Source organism: Dermochelys coriacea, chromosome 9 (genome assembly GCF_009764565.3).
Source record: "Dermochelys coriacea isolate rDerCor1 chromosome 9, rDerCor1.pri.v4, whole genome shotgun sequence".
Lineage (NCBI taxonomy): Eukaryota > Metazoa > Chordata > Testudines > Dermochelyidae > Dermochelys > Dermochelys coriacea.
This window is the reverse complement of record NC_050076.1, coordinates 85,081,718-85,099,149: the sequence shown is the minus strand read 5'-3', so window position 1 is coordinate 85,099,149 and position 17,432 is coordinate 85,081,718. Positions and strand designations below refer to the sequence as shown.

The following is a 17,432-nucleotide window of genomic DNA, read 5'->3' as shown; positions in this document are numbered from 1 at the left end:
GTGTTCCGTGGCCAAAAAAGTTTGGGAAACGCTGGCTTAGGTTTATATATTGGAATTTAATGAAAAAAGACACTAAATTGTTACACAAAGTATCTGTCTATAAATCGTTTTGGGTTTGCCCACATCCTTAGTTTGGGAAGTGAAAATGAATACTATCTGAAACTGAAACTGCAGGGGTGGGGATTTAAGTAAGGCAGAATGTGATTATTCAGATTGGAAATTGACCAGGAGACCAGGACTGACACAGCTACTCTTACAAAAAAAGACCAGAGACTCTTTCATTAGGATCTTCATTTCGTGTTTCCTTTGTCATACAGCACCTCCAATAGCACAGTACTCCCATGCCCCCATACTCCCCCACCTGTTCTTGGACACTGGCTCAGAACTGATTCAGAGACTTAACATTAATCTACAGAATCAACAACTTCCTGGGATTTTTCATAGTGATCTCATATTTAATAACCAGGCCTTATCTAGCTGAGTCTGTGACGTGTCCAGACCCTCTGGAGCTTCTGATCACCTGGGTATCTTTTACCAAGCCATTAGCTAATATAAACATTCCTTGCCTGAATATTTGACTGACCTGCTTTTCACCACTTGGCTTCCTGTAACTCAGAAGCAGCTCCACGGCCCCAACCACCTCCTTCCGTATTGCATACAACAGAGCATCTCCCACGTAAATACTGTGGCTCAGCAGTAACTCCATGATCTCCAGGTTTTCATTCTCTATGGCTATTAAAAGGGCACTGCGTCCAAGAGGATCCATACAGTTAATGTTGATGTTGTAGTAGATTTCAGCCTCTTGTAAGGCATGTTTCACACTGGCATAGTCCCCCTTCTCCACAGCAATGAGATAGGCCTTCTCTTCCTGCGAGAGCTCTGCCTCTGCTCGCACAATCTGCAATGGGATCCGGTCTCTGTACGGTGAATAGTTTACCTTTTTGTAGTATAGCTGGGCCATTGTTCATAGTGACTGTGCAACCTGTTTGGAAGAAAGAAGAAGGACACTTAGAGACTGAACTTACAGCAAGTGCTAGCTTCCATTCAAGTGAGACAAATTGCTGAAGGTCAATCAGAGTGAAAGGTTCTGATCTCTGCATCAGGGCTTATTTTCAGTGAGTTTAATACTCCCCAACACTCATCAAATGAGGGGCTACATTGAAAAGGTTGCAGTGTTGTATTTCTCTGGACAATGCACAAAGTGACACTGGTTGTACTTTAAATGCCAGGCCAATGTCATTCTTCATCTGTTTACCAGCACCAGCTGTTAGTGGATTAACCATCAAATATGTGAATAAGTGGATTTCTCACCTCTGCTATGTTTCCACTCAGTGTTTTTCCTCTCTCTTTATAATCACTGGGCCATGTCCTCAGCCAGTATAAATCATCACAGCTCTATTGAAGTCAATGGACCTGTGTTGATTTATACCATCCAAAACTGGCCTGTTATACTTAGTGAATTTTCCTTTTATTATGCACTCTCTCGCCTGCTCTCTCTTTTTTTTTTTTCTCCCTTGGAAGAAGGGCTTGATTTCCCCACTGTGTTTATACTCTGACCTGGTCATGGTTTTATTTTAAAATCTTAGCACATTTTTTTAATTTAACTTTCTCCCATTTATAAATAGATCCTGAAAATGGGCTCACATTCACAACATCACTCCAGCTCCCTTGAGTCAGCAGGGCTGCCTGCAGACTAGGAAAAAACTTCCTTTGAACAAATGTAGCAAATTGAACTTCAGCTCCATCCCATCACGACTTACTAGCCCACCAGGCTACCAAACAAACAGGCCAGGTAGCGCATGGGATGGAAAAGCACCACGCTGAGGATACAAGGGCCTCCAGACATTGTTTAATGTCGTAGTCTGCAGGCTTGGGTCAATGAGGACCACAAAGTCAGTATCATAGCAACACATAAGTTAAAAACACCTGTTAGATCTGTTTGCACAGTGCAGGATTGTTCCATGCAGCAAATTTAACAGGTTGTCTCATTCACTTTTATGCCAGGTGGCAAGGTAAGATTTTTATGAGGAGAAAACAGATGGAGAAGGAGGGTTTTGTGATTCACACGCAGGCCTGGGAGTCAGGAGATATGGGTTCTATTTTTAGCTTTGCCACAGATTCCCCATTCAAGAGCCGACATCTTTTCATACTTGTGCTTTCAATGATGTGATCAACCCAAGTTTTTTATGCTGAAGTGTGGGTATGTCTGACAGGAAGATTCCTGGCCTTCAGGAAATATACATATCTTGAATTCCGAACACCATTTGTTAAAATGTTTTAACTAATGAAATGAAACTTTAAAAAGGATGCTGTCGAGATTTACAAGCCAAAAAAACTGACCATCTATCAGGTCTGATCTTTGGTAACCCAACCAAGTATTCACTTGTTCTATCCAAAATAGAGAGTTTATTATTTTCTTACTGCTAGACTACCAATAAATCAACCAGTGTAACAAGTTGTCCTGCACATGCACCTGTTTTGTTTAGTGTTATTGTGATGCCTTGTTTATATGTGCAGTAAAACTATTAGTGAAGGTGGGGAAAATATTTTCATTTCATCCACCTGTTGTGCAATGAGTACAAATACTTTTCATTGTAATCTGCATAAATATCTATATCTGAAGTGTGTGTTCACAGCATCTCGCTACTTAGTGTGAAATTTAAATTTCACTGAATCAGCTGAGGGGCTAACCAGTCATACCTGATGTGGCAGTTTCCCATCGTACAGAATATTGCACTTCAGGTATATCTCTGCTGTCTACGATGTGGCTTCAGAAGTGCTTGCCATAAGGCAGCTGTGTTTGGTAGATTAAGGATTGAGTGAGATTCTCTTTTAGCTCAAGTGTTTAGGGGCTTGTGTTTTCTGAAACAGGAAGATCCCAGTTCTATCCCAGCTGTCTCCATGAAATTGTGGGTGAATGCTGGCATGCAGCAAAGTGACATCTGTAAATGTCTTGGGAGGCCACATATTTGTTAGAATCGGTTAGGCATATCAGAAAGTGCTCTGTGAGAACCCCTGCTTCTGATGAATATAGGAGTATTTTTCAATTTACAAGAATTACAGCTCCATACACATCTGTTTAAACCATTAGAAGCACATATGCTTTAGAAACAATCTGAGATATGGTTCAAGCCTTGCACACAACCCGTCTTAAGTACTTTGGCTTAGTTTCTTGACGCTAAACATAGTGGCTTCTGTTATTTTGTTGTACATATTGTCTTTGGCATTTGCATGCTTAAGTGACATAACTTAAACTGACAGCTCAATGTGCTAGGATGGTAGCCTATGAGTAAGGCAGCCAAGCCATTCCCAGACTGATCATTTTCTGTGTCTCCCCCCCACCCACCCTTCTGATGTAGTCTAAAAGTCACAGCCCTTGCTGACATGGTTATGCCAGTTACATTTGTTAAGTGTAGAATGGGTCTCAGTGACTTAGGAGCTCAGCACCTATTGATATTCAATAAGTCTTAGGCTCTTAGGTGGTCAAGTAACTTAAAAATGGGGCTATACCACTCCTATGTCACTTAGGCCTGGTCTACATTACCCCAGATCTAAAAGGCATCATCCTGGCCAGAAAGATGGGGGCTACAACACAGGGACATCAGGAGGTTACAGGGAGTTAAGGGGCTAGTTCTGTGGGTGTCAACAGGAGATGGAAAGAGCCTGAAAACAATGAAGGATTGAAGTGACCCTTGGAAAAGTGAGAGTGATGCAGAGGACCACATGAGAAGGGAAACATCATTCTCTTTTGACGATTGATGCTTCAACACGCCTGAGATCTTTTGGTGAGAAAGTCAAGTCCAGCTGGACATCTTTTTCTCCTATTTCTATTCAATTTCTTAGAATTTTTTGCACATAGTGGGCCAAATTCTGCAATGATTTTAGGTCACTGCCACCCTGTGGAAGTCAGTGGAGTGGCACTGGGTATAAGTCACTCCAGAATTTAGTCCATTGTCTTTCCAATAGCCCCTTGTAAAGGAAAAAACCCACAATTCATATTAACTTCTAAAACAGATAGAACCTGCCCCCCAGTATAGCCTAAGGCTCTGATCCATCAAAGCATTTGTTTCATTTCAAGCATGCGAGAAGCCCCATGAAATCAAAGTAGAAAAAATTCATCAACTGAATTATCTGTTCTGAATTATTAACTCAGCTCTGTTAAATACACTGTCATTTGTACAGCAGCTCCCCCCTCAAACAAACTGTTGCCTGGGCCGGAAATGATAGAGTACAATGTCCAAGCTAATATATTTCTCATTGGGTTACACTGCAGATTGAGCAAGCTGTTTGTTAACTCTTGTTTGTCTGCTCAGATTTAGATACAGAATGGATGAGGAGGCGTTGTAGGTGGAAATTCTAATCTCATTATATCTTTCCTGTAAAATCGGGACATCAGCCTTTAGCAAAATGATCACATATACTCAGACAGCTAACAAATTACCGCAAGTGCTACTGTATAGTGTGTCACTCACTTTCATACTTCACTAGCCTGCTGTGAGCAACATCATGGGCTTAAAGAAGTAACGATTGCTGATCAACAGATTTGCATTGACCGTTGCTGCTTATTTATTCTAGAGAGAAAAACTTGCCCTCTTACAAGCATGTAGGGAATGAAAAAAAAAACTGGTGAAATCAAACTCAGAAAAGATCTGTGTAATTCCCAGGGACATCAAAGAGAAGCAGCAGCAAGGTATTTGAAATGTAGCAAAACCAGAAATATGGCTACTATTACACAGTGATTTTAATATATTGAAATCTGCACACAAAGCTTGAAAAATACAAATTTTTCATTTTACTTCCTTTCACAGAGCAAAGTCTCCTACTAGCCAAGTTAATATTTGGGGCTAGGGAAAAGTGTTCTGAATGGTACATGTGCTAGATTTCAAAAGCATCAATGATATATAAACACCATGTATGTGATGGTGATAGCCACACAATAAAATACAGAGCATTATGAAAAACAAGAGAACTGGCTAATAAATTGCATATCACATGGTCCATACTTTATCATTTATCTTTGACTATATTGCCTGCCTCAAGCTCATTTATTCCCTCTTCATCAGATCTACTTGTAATATTCCAAACGTTCAAACAGCTTCAAAAGCCACCATTTTTCCTTAAGCTCCCTGTTAAAGAGTTTTATCTCTTTAAATGCAGCCATTTAAAACCTCTATAAATGACCTGAAATAGCTTTTCTGTACCCACAGCATTAAGGTCTGAACTGTCGGCATCTTCCAGGGTATTTCCCATTGGATAGATTGGCATTGCCACTTTACAAAGGGATAAAGTTCCCTTTCTAGTGCTGCAGAGTCCGGAGACATCAGAGCTCAAATATGTCAGTTCTCCAGGACTGAATACTGCCCATCCTTGACTTTGAGCCAGTGTAGTTTTGGAAGGGACAGTCCACAAACAGGGAGGAAGAAAGAAGCTGAAATAAAAAATGGCTCTCGCTATTGAGAGAGTTCATACATTTCATGGCATATGCAAAACGCAGAGAAGAACTCTATCCCCAGCCCATTCCAAACCATACAAACATAACAACACTAACTTAGGACGCACCAGATGAGCAGGATATGGCTCTGTCTCCAAGAGGTGCAAAAATTATAAAATAATTAAACTCCTTTCAATGTATCAACATTTTTTCCATAACACTTCTTCCTCTGGAGCAGGGGTGGCCAACCTGTGGCTCTGGAGCCACATGCGGCTCTTCAGAGCTTAATATGCGGCTCCCTGCATAGGCGCCAACACGGGGGCTGGAGCTACAGGTGCCAACTTTCCAATGTGCTACAGGGTGCTCATGGCTCAACCCCTGGCTCTGCCCCACTCCTTCTCCCAAGGACCCCGCCCCTTCCCCTGAGTCTGCTCTTCCTCCCCTCCGCCCCCCAGCCTCCTTCACACCTGATCGCGGTAGGCGGGAGACGCAGGGATGGAGGGTTAGGTGCTGATCAGCAGTGCTGCTGGTAGGTGGGAGTCACTGGGGGCTGGGGGGGAGCTGACGAGGGGCTGCCGATGTGTTACTGTGGCTCTTTGGCAATGCACATTGGTAAATTCTGGCTCCTTCTCAGGCGCAGGTTGGCCACCCCTGCTCTGGAGGGATGCACATTTATAAACATCATAGAAGAAGTGGATTTGAGGAGGCACTAGGGGTGGCATGGAAGATGGCACAAAGACAAGTCTGAGAGAAGGAAACAAAAGAAATGGTCAGGTGGGAAGCTTCAGTGACATGAAGGAAGCATTGGGGATGCAGTAAGAAATGAAATCAGGGAATTCTTATTATTAATAACTATATCTCTCCATAGATAGATACGATCAATGATGGGGACACACAGCTGCCAATCATGAAAGCTGCTTTCTGCCACTGTGAAAATTTCATGATATTTCACCAGATTTTCACAAGATAATTTCTCAGGAATTTTTGGCATTTATTTGCTTCTGCCCAGCGCAACAGGATATAATCCAGGGTGTGACATTCTAAAATTCTCATCCCTTGAGACTTCTGGTGAAGACTTAAAATGCAATGAGTCGATGTTAGTTTGTTTCCTTCTAATAAAATAGGACAATCTAGACAACTGGTTTCTTTTTTATCACTTGTTTTGCCTGATGACTGACAGATAGACAGGTGACATAAATCACCAGGGCCTAACTATGTAATGAAAGCAGAATATATATGTACATATATATAGCTTAGATTCAGGAACTCATTGCTGACAACTGTGTGAACATCTGCCTAAGTGAAGAAAACAAGAATCAAATACTCAAGAGCCACCTTTCCTGCTTAATGGGGCTCAGTGTGAACAGCCGAACGAAATCATAGATTGGAGTAGTCAATCAAATACTGTATCTGTCACTGTGCAAATAGCACGTTAGTTGTTCCCTTTTAGTGTAAGTGGATTCTGGAAGAGGTTGACAAAATTGTGTGTGTGTAGCATTAACTGTTGTCAACACATGTTATGTTCACTTTGTCCTATGCTTGTATGGCAATTTTTCCTCCTTGGTATCTCAATGAGGACATCATCTGCACTTTTCATTCTCTACCTGGGGCTTGAGCTCTTTGAGAAACTGGTAGATTGAATTAGCTCTTTAGTCATCCTTAGAGTCTGTGCATTTAATAATATTGATCAATTTTAAAAAGTTATAAACCTGTGTTCTGACATAGTCCAGAAGGGCTATTTAAGTAGATATTATTACATTTACTTAATGGATCAATTGAGTCTGTGATTGGATTCTTCTTCTAAGTGCCTTAGTTCTTATTCACTAACTATGCTGGAAAAAGCATATGGCCTCAGGACTTTTGGAAAATAATACTTATTTTTTATCTTCAACAAAATATTTTTCCCTTTTGCAAAAGAGGCAATACGTACTCAGTACAACACTTTTTCCATGGAGATCAGTGGGAATAGAATCAGGCCCTAAATCCCCTGCAAACTCATGAATTCCCCATATCACAGCCACCGCCTCTCTGGTCAGAAGCAGACCATTGCCTGACAATTTTTTAAAAACAGAAAGAGCCCGAATAAGCATATTCCCTCAGGAGTTTCGGAAAATAATATTTATTTTATAACCTTCTGAAAAATATTAAGCAAAATATTTTGTTTCCTTTCTCAAAGGGACACTACCCTCTCAGGAAGTTTAAACCCAACACTTAGGTTTTGTAAAAATATATTCCCCTGTAGTGATTGCATCCCAAAGATTGTAACATTTTATTGGTACAAGGCCATGACAACTAGAAAGTGAACTGACTACTAACAAAATTAAAACTGACTAATCTAATTGCATTGCCCAAACTGAGTGAAATGCTGAAAACAAACATGGTGAAAAGCAAGTCCCCAATTCTGCAAGCTCCACACAAGTTGATCCAGCTATAGGCTAAATTAGCTTTTAAAAATTCTTTCAGATTTAATCACCTAAGGTGGTGTTCAGAATATATGAGGTCATTGTGGTGTTGTATATGATTTTCTAACTTTATAGAGGCTATTTAAACAATATGTGATACAGGCAAGAAAAATTAATAAGCACCCAACTTAGCTATTATTAGATAACTCCAAAGTTGTGATACAAATTGACAAAAGCCAGAATTTTTTTTCATAGAAGGTGACTTAAAATGTCACAAGTGAAGACTGAAATTTGAATTTTAACTCTGAATATCCTATCTTTGGTAACATAATTTTGAAGTTATTTATGTGTGACTTGGAAAGCTCAAATCATTGATATAATTGTTTCTCCTTGTATAATCAATTGAATGAGTCACAACGAACTGCAAAAAATTAACACCCCCTTTTTTAACATAACACACTTGGTGCTTTTGGAGATCTTGCTAGACATTTTCTTCTCCCTCTGACCATAAAACTCAGCTGATGACTTGGGACTCATGACCCAACTAGCAGGCTGATCTGCACAGGCAGACCCCTGTACTGGTGCTGAGCCCCCTTATCTTCAATGGGGCTCTTTGCAGATGCAAGGGCCTGACTAAGTGGATCTCACTGCAGGATCAAGGCTTAAGAGTCCCAGATCCTAGATGTTAGCTGAGATTTATATTCACAGTAGAAGAGGTCCTTTTTTTAAAGAGGTGGCATTTTAATCTTGTAAAATGCACTGAATGTAGAACTCACCATTGGGGCAAAGTGAATTTTATATGTGTGTGTGACAGTCAGGGTCCAGACTCCCCATAGGGAGAAGAGGGAGTCTGAACCCCAAAGAATAAACAACTGAATCAACTTATTGTATACAATATTATCTTATAAAAGTGTACCGAGTACAATGCCTAAAAAGTGGTGTCACACTGGTCATGAATATCATTCCCTGATGTATAGTATGGATGGATGGTGTGTAAAGAGTTATGTATGTGTGCTGGAAATATGGTCCTAAAATGTGTATTGGGGGCTGACTTGATAAACAAGTTTTTCCCAGTCTAAGGAATGTTGTTTTGCCTGTTTACCCGTCTCTCCAATGTAAATTGAGCAAGGTGATGCCAGAGACAATGGAAGTTACATTTCAGTATGAGTCAACAGGGAGGTGGGAAGTCAACAGGAAGAGACAAACAGCACGGGAGAAGCAGGAGAAGAACTTTATGTGGGGATAGACACTTCAGAAGAGCATACTTCCAAGGTTTGCTGTACGGTATAAAGAAGGGGAGAGAACCCCTTTGTTATCCGTTGCTTCTGGGACAAAAGAGGCCAGTGCTCTGGAAATCTGTGAAAGGTGGATCCTTCAGCAGGGTGGGTTGAAGACTCTGAGAACTTACTCTAGGTGAGGAATTGCCGAGACCACATTTATAATCTGTTAAATTTAGACATCAGAAAGCATATTTTTACTTTTGTTTTGTTTGTCACCATATCTTCCTTTTTTTCTCTTGTTCGGTATCATTTACACCTATGTTCTTTATTAATAAACTTATCCTTAGTTTTACTATAAACCATTCTGTGTATTTAGTTAGAGTGTGTCCTCAATAAGCTAACAGGCTGGTGTGTACACTGTCTCTTTGGAGGCAGCAGACTCAATAATTTCTGTGAGTGATCCATGAGAGGGACTGGACCCTGCAGAAAGATGCCTCTGGGGAACTGGGGTTCACTGGATGTTACCTGCAAACTTGCAAAGCAAGATTCAGATGGGCAGAGTCTCAGGAAGTTTGCTGGTGAGGCAGACATCTGTGGTATGACAGGAAGCTGACACACAGTTTACGCTCCAGCAGAGCTCACTCTTGCCAAAGCAGAAAGGTAACACGGTGACTTATGGTTCTGGTCTCCCGACGCATGCACACACTCCCTTCCCCTGGGGCCCATTCCCCAGAATATTCCATTCTGTTCTGCTTAGACTCTAATACCATGCCCATCTCTATGGTATCTGAGCACCGTTACAAACCATACATTTGCAATCAGAAGGAGAAAGTTATTCCACAGCAGGACAAGCATTTCTTCTAAAACTTTTCTCTGAGGACCCTGCAGCAGTCAGGCTGTGGCTGGCTCATTGATATGCACAGTGTTTGTATCTCAAAGTCTGTTGCCAGTCAAGACAATTTACAAACCCTGGGGTCTGTCAACCTGGATGTTGTCTTTTAACAGAATTTTCCCTTTAAAATGCTGGATTCAGAGAGCTTGCTTCTATACCTGCGTGGCTTAAATAAAATATTTTCTATTTGCACCTCGTGGGATTTTTGCAAGTTGTGTGAAAAATACAAATTATTTACATTCCGGATTCATCTTGTAGGCAAACCTCTTAATTAATTCGCTAATTGTTCCGGGGCGTGGGCGTTGGAAGTGGGACTAATAAGAAGCCCAGTATTCTGCGACCGAGTCTCCAGTGAGACAAGAAGAATCATGATGGCTAGAGAGTGTCCTCCCATGTCTGTTATCCACTAGCTGAAACTAGAGCAGTTCTCATCTAACACCCTGCACTATCCGGGCCATAATACATGTAAAGATGCTACGATATAGTATCTCCTCTAGCAACTAGAAGTGTGGGAAGTTAGGCACCTAAATACCTTTGACAATCCAGGCCGTAGTATCTGAAAAACATGGCTTCTTGTAACTAAGGGGGCAGTATTGTCTGCTGGTCAGAACAGGGGATTGGGAGTGAGAAGTTCCTGAGTCTGAGTCCAAGTTTTTCTACTGAGTGGATATGTGATCCTGAATAAGTTGCTTCACTTCTCTGTAGATCCTTTTTTATTCACAAACCCTCTACACAGGGCTGCTCTGAGGCTTAATGAATTAATGTCTGTTAGACATTTTGAGATCATCAAATGAAAGTTGCTAAACATGCTAAAAATATTATCACTCTGTTTTCTACAGATTATAATATCTTTAAGAAGTTTGTCACGAGTGAGGATAGTCAAGTTCTGGAATTGGCTTCCATGGGAGGCTGTGGAATTCCCATCATCTGAGGTTTTTAAGAACAGGTTAGACAAACACCTGTCAGGGATGGTCTAAGTTTACTTGCTCCTGCCTGACCGTGGAATGATGGATTAGATGGCCTCCCATTTCTATGATTCTGTAAATTGCAGCAGTCCAAGCTCTTTATTACTGCCCCACAGCACATCTGCATTAGGTGGCTGAAGTGCAAATTTCCCTAAGGTAGATAAGTCTGGACATCCTGGAAATCTCAAACTGAAGTGCCAGCCCATGTCTTGAAATTCTTTGCTGATGCACACAGAAAAGCTACCAGACGGACTCCTCTTATGATCTGAGAATGTGGGAAAGTGCCTTTAAAATAGCCATGGGTTAGGCTGGAGGCAAGGGAGAAAAGACAGGCTTATTGTGGGTACTCACTTTCAGCTCAGAACATTAGAATGATCCATCAATTTAACATAAGCCTCTTATACCAAGACTTATCAGCGGGACAAAGAGCAAGTGGCTGGCCTGTGAAGAATGACGATGTCAAATTTCAGAGTAGCAGCCGTGTTAGTCTGTATTCGCAAAAAGAAAAGGAGTACTTGTGGCACCTTAGAGACTAACAAATTTATTAGAGCATAAGCTTTCGTGAGCTGAGCTGTAGCTCACGAAAGCTTATGCTCTAATAAATTTGTTAGTCTCTAAGGTGCCACAAGTACTCCTTTTCTTGATGTCAAATTGACTACTTACCTTTTGTACATTTTCTTTTTAAATATTCTGATTAGAACAGTTGTATTGAGATAGGATGTTGGAGGATATTTTGATTCATTACTAATTTTTCTTTTAAATTAAAAATTAGTTTTTTTAAAAAAACCCCAATCATTGCAAAAATAAAAGCCAATTTATATGTTCCATGCCATATCCAAAAACAAAAAAAGGCAAGTGCCTGAATGATTATGCTGATGCTTTCCCTAGTGGGAGCTGCATTTCCCAAGGAACAGACAAGCTGATGTTCTGTAAGCCATAGCAACTCCATTGACTTTCACTTGCACCAGCCACCACTTCCCGCAGCTCCCATTGGCCAGGAATGGTGAACCGTGGCCACTGGGAGCAGCGGATGGCTGTGCCTGTGGACGATCGATGTAAACAAATTGTCTTGCAGCCTGCCAGCGGATTACCCTGACGGGCTGCATGTTATCCACCACTGCTCTGAAGGTTCCACATCAGCGCAGGGGTCTGGTATTATAGAGAAGAGAGGCTTCTCCCAGTATGGCCCCATCTTAAAACTCAGTACAATTTTCTTTCCCTACCCTTCTAATCTGCATACACTATACTAAGGCTCAGTGTATACTGGAGAAGTTGCACTAATATAACTACCCTGATGTCAATTACTCGGGTAAGTTGCACTAGTAAAAAACCCATGCAGTGTTCCAAACATTTGTGGCTTACTTTGGTGTAATAACATTGATACAGGTACACCACTTCTAATTTCCCCAGTTTAGGCAAACTATTATGTATTCTGGGTGAGTGGGTTTAACTAGTGTCTTGCTATAATCTGTGGACATAACTGAGGGTGAGAATGGCCAGCTCTAGATTTTGCAGGTGAACTCAAAAAACCAAGCAACATCTCATCTCCCACCAAGGGAAACGAAAGTAGAAATCAATATTAAGCTTGCCTGCATTTTATTAAATAACAATACATTCTCTCTGGGTCCGTATAATTAGCTGAGGTGCTTGAATTCCTGGAAATATGGCCTTTGCAGATTCTGGGTGTCCCTGATTTGGCTGGATCTGTCCTGAAAGCAATGTATTTTTTTTAATGAAATATATTTCCCAAATTAAACTGCTACTGGAAACAAATGGTCTCCATCGGTTCGAAACCCAAATGCAGTGTTCCACTGACTTGAAACCCACCTCCTTTCCTGGCACATTTCAAAACAGCTTGATCAGAAGGCGTGAGAGTGAAAACACCAAAAATGGAAATGGAAAGCGGGGGCATGCAGGGACCAGTGTGCCATAGTCTGCAAAGTTAAAAAAAAGGGAACAGAGTACTGGCTGTATGTTTGAGCCATAGCTAGGATTCCAATATGGGATTATTTCTGGTGTCATTAAAAGCTGCAATATATTCATGTGTTTGAAAAGTCTCTGCTGGTTCTGGTAGATTATTAGTTCCAGCTGAAAGAGAAAGGAGTATCGCTGCTACATCGCACTTTCACATACTAGGGAAGAGAACAACATCACAGCAGCAAAGGGAACCTTTCCATTGCTTCAACATGTGTTCTAAGGAATAAAACAAGTATAAAGGCAAAATTCCAATCCAATTCCATTCCAATCACATTGTTCTGTGCAGCAAGAATATCCTATATATCAGCTTGTAATACAAGGAGAGGGACGTTGTCCCAGGATTGAGGCCCAGACACCCTGGATGTAGGAGCAATTTGCTCCCATAGTTAGGCACAAACCTGACTCCTTCGCCGCTAACAAACTGATCTGTGCCGGCAGTGAGGTAGTTAGAGGCACACCTGCAATTCAAGGGGAGTGGAAATAATACAAGCTGAAGAACCTCTGACCTGAAGAAATTCTGCAGCATGCAAAACATGAATGCTGGCCATCATCCGTCCAGAATACAGCACAGGGAGAGCCCCAGAACTCCGACATCTCCAACAGAACAGGATCAAAGGCGTCAGGGCACTGTTTGGGGAAGGGAATCAGGGGATGAACTGAGGGTTGGCACATAGCACAGAGGTCTTTGGCAGGGGCAGGGAGGACAATCTGTAGTGGGAGGCAGAAAGATGGGTGAGACGTGAGTGTGCAGAGGAAAGGAGATCTCAGAAAGTGCAGATAAGCTTTGTAAACATCTGAACTTCCCAGGGCTTAACTGATGAAAGGTCTAGTAAAATGCCATTCTGTCATCCGCATCATCCCAACTGGCAAAATTTGGCACCATTTTGATCAGCCTTAGAGGAGAGACCCCATTGGCCCGAGAGAATGAATTGCTTTCTCACTTCTAGAAGTGATTCCTTCATGTCAGGGAGAGCATATTGCTAGGGAGTGGGATTTGCAAGGGAATGTCTCTGCTCCTGCTTGGGCTCTACCTGTTATATGGGGATGAACTGGCTGGCCCTTTTTGCCCATAAGCCCCTCGTAAACAGGCTTTGTGCAGGGAATCTCTGCAGGGGATACAGTCCACCCTCCACCTACAATATAGCAGCTCTTGGGCCCTACCTTGGCCACTGGTCCAGCCCTTGGGATGGACAATGGTTACAAACCCTTACAAGGAAGCTTGTGTATGCTTCTTCCATGTGGCGATTCAGTGGCTGTGGCCCCACTCTAAACCCCAGTCATGGTCTATCTTGTGGTAGAGGTGTGAAGCTCAGCTCCCTAGAGCACAGCAGGTGAGGCCTCATGCCTGGGTATTTTGTGTGTGCTGCCGCCTGTGATAGGGTGTACAAACTCCATACTGGGCTGAGGCAGCCCTGCCCTTCCAGTCCAGCAGAGCATGCGGCTAACTGAAGAGGAAGCTTAAAAGGGAGTCTCTCGGATCAGAAAGAGGAAGGCTGGGGAGGAAGATGGCTCTATCTGAGGACACCTGAAGAAACCTCGCCGTGAGGAAGAAGACTGGCTGCTGAGCGCAGCTGGGGCTGAAGGTTTAGTTGTTATTTCTTTTCTTTTGCTCTCTTCTATTGGGCTTGGAGGCTTTGTGGGAGATGGATGGTAGGAACGAAGTGGCCCTGGGAGACAGCTCTAGAGGCACTCCCAAGTGCCTGATGCTGCATTCTCTGATAGGGCCCTGGGTCAGAGCCTGGTGGAGTGGGGGAGGTAAGGGGGCTGAGCCCCCCCCCACCAAGTGCCCTTGTTGCAGGAGGGGCATAAATCTCATTTCCACCTCTCTTCATCCCTCTCTTTTAAAGAGAGGGTAAGGACATTGAAAACCCTGAGGCAAGGATAAGCCACATACAAGGGTTAGGATGTGCACCAAAGGCCCTTCCTGCTGGAAGGCAAGAGACTGGAAACTGGGTGTGCTAAGCACTAGGCCCCCGTCGCTCTGAGGTCTCTACTACACATCCGCATACTGTCCCAGAACAAATTTCATAGAGGTTAAATGGGAGATTTCAGTCACCAAGACGTCTGCCTGTCTGTTGCATATTAACGTTCCCATCTCTTGGAGCCTTCCACGAGAGAGGCTCCTTCTCTAAAAAAAATTACTTAAAACCAAGTATTCCAACCAAGCTACTAAAAAGACCCCCAGGTTAGGTGGCTCCATTATATTTGTAACTCCTACCACAGCGAAGCATTTACAGTTTATTAATTTCCTACTTCTCTTCACACAGCCATCAAAGAGGTGTGAATAAAAAAACGCACCATTGTGCAATCACAAGACTATCACAGCCTTCCATCTTCTCAGATACAGAAAGAACGTGAAGCTGCGTTCCTCCTCTTTCGAGGTGTGATATCTATTCACTTTCAGAAAAGAAACCAAGAAAGTGTCAAGCAAGCAACCCCATTGTCTTATATGCTAATACAGCACTAATGTAGCATGGCACCATTATAATCTCTCATATTTTGCATCTGCATTCTCTGAACCCATTGGCTATAATCTCTAGCTGTCCCAGTTACCTATAAGGAGTCCTTTTCTGTTACCACAATTGCTTGAAGAGAATTGTAATCACTTCTTCAATCAACAAGATAATCATTGAACAGAGTCCGTAGCAGAGCTAATGCCTCTGTACACCGTCACAGCTGCTTCTTCATTGCTATAAGTATAAGGAAGCTGTCCATTCATTAAAAAAAATAAAGGATTATAGAATAGATAGCAACATGTCAAATAATTACTTGGAGAGGGAAAGGGCATTTTGGGGAAAGTATCAAATAACTAGCATTGTTATAATCGTTTATACTTTGCTTGAGCCAGATCCTTAGCTGATATAAATCTGCACAGTTCTGTTGGCTTTGCTGGAGCTATATACCAGTTTGCAGGAGCTGAAGAACTGGCTGTAACTAAAAATGTAGTCATTATTTAATATAGCTAGCTAGGTCTTCAGAGTTTTATGCAGCAGCATTCATCATCTGAACTCTTACAAAGACCCACAACTCAGGATAAAATCTTCCATGTTTACTATGCAGCAGGAATATAGCACTTTCTCTGCTTTTTCTTTTTAATCTTATCCTTCAATCAGAGGTGTTAGAAAGAGAAACAAACAAAATCCCAAGCCCAGGTATCACACTACAGTCATAGATTCTGCTTTCAAAGAAAAATATTTTAGAAGGCACACACACACACACACACAGTCTCAACTACTGTCACCAAGAATAGAACCCAAGACTCCCTGAGGTCATTTTTTACGCTGCAACAAACATAGGGTGAAAAGCCAAAGTGCACAGTTTATGACCTCTCAGGCATGATACTCCACTCTCTTGACCCTTAAGTGGTCACACACACCTATGCAAAGCAACTACAAAACATGGTGTAAAATGCTACTGTTTGGACCTGGAAGCATTTTGCACCAACCTGGATAAATGTAATGGTGGTACAAGGGGAAAAACAGTGTCAGGATTTTGTTTCTTTTTGCCATTTTACTACCCACCCACCTCGTAGTCAAAGTGGATTGTTCCATGCTGGTTTTTTTGGAAATGAAAGGAACCTTCAGGTTTTTGCTCATTTTGAAATACTAACAGGAGAAAAGGGATCCTTTAACAGGGATCCCACCACAAAACCCAAATCAGGGTGTGAATTTTGAACACCCTGAATTCCTGGGTTATTTAGATCAGGGAGGGATTGGTTCAAATTCATTGCTGAAACAAACCCTCCAATATGAGCTATTTGGTTTGGTTGCAGTGCTGAGAAGGAGAACCACCGGTTTAAAAGCAACAGGATTTGCTGAACATACTGGTTTATATTGATGGAGATTAGGGATTATCAATTTCACTGGCAACACAACAGCTTTTACCCTGCTCTGTAATCTTGGTTTGTTTGTTTAAGTCAGCCCTGCTCTGGACACTCTTCACTGCCACTTACGTTAAGAAAGACTCTTGACAAAATGACTGCCTCGATTACTCAGGCTAGGGGCCATTTTTAAGGAAATAAGAAAAATTGCACACACACAAAAATATCAAGAAACAGCAAGAAGAACTCTCTGAAGAAAGAAGATGGGTTTTTTTCCTTGACCAGGCTAAACAAACAGGATAATCTGCAGATAAAAATAAAAAATGTGCATGAAGCTCTCCTAGGAAAGCAGCTGTCAGTCTCAAATTGGAGAGCTGTGATAAAGCTGGAATCAGAAAGTGCCGTAAATTGTTGCATATCTAAAGATTCACAAAAAGGCTGGGGGAGATAACAACACATTCCTTTATAATAAGAAAGTTCTGGTTTCGAGAGAATTAAGCATATGAATTTAAAAGACATAAATTGAAATTGAAAGAACATATTTTTTTAAAAAAGAGAAAAAAATCTCCTAGGGTCTTTCATGTAAATCAAAGGCAGATGACCCCATCCTATAGTTAGGTAGAGACAGATGGTTCCACTGCGTTGGCTAAGAACCAGCTTCTCTCTAGGGGTATAGGGTCAATGGCTCCCTTTAGAGTGATACAGTGTATATTCTGCAAGCCCCT

The 17,432-nt window shown here is 41.8% G+C and overlaps 1 protein-coding gene across 1 annotated transcript in view; it reads right to left on the bottom strand.

The window, feature by feature from the left end:
* Nucleotides 1-17,432, bottom strand: part of TRPC5 (transient receptor potential cation channel subfamily C member 5) — a 136,190-nt gene that overhangs the window by 93,248 nt on the left and 25,510 nt on the right. Inside the window, exon 2 of the mRNA XM_038417690.2 lies at nt 584-982. Coding sequence (XP_038273618.1) covers nt 584-961 — 378 coding nt within the window. The 5' untranslated portion in view covers nt 962-982. The remainder of the gene's footprint in view (nt 1-583; nt 983-17,432) is intronic.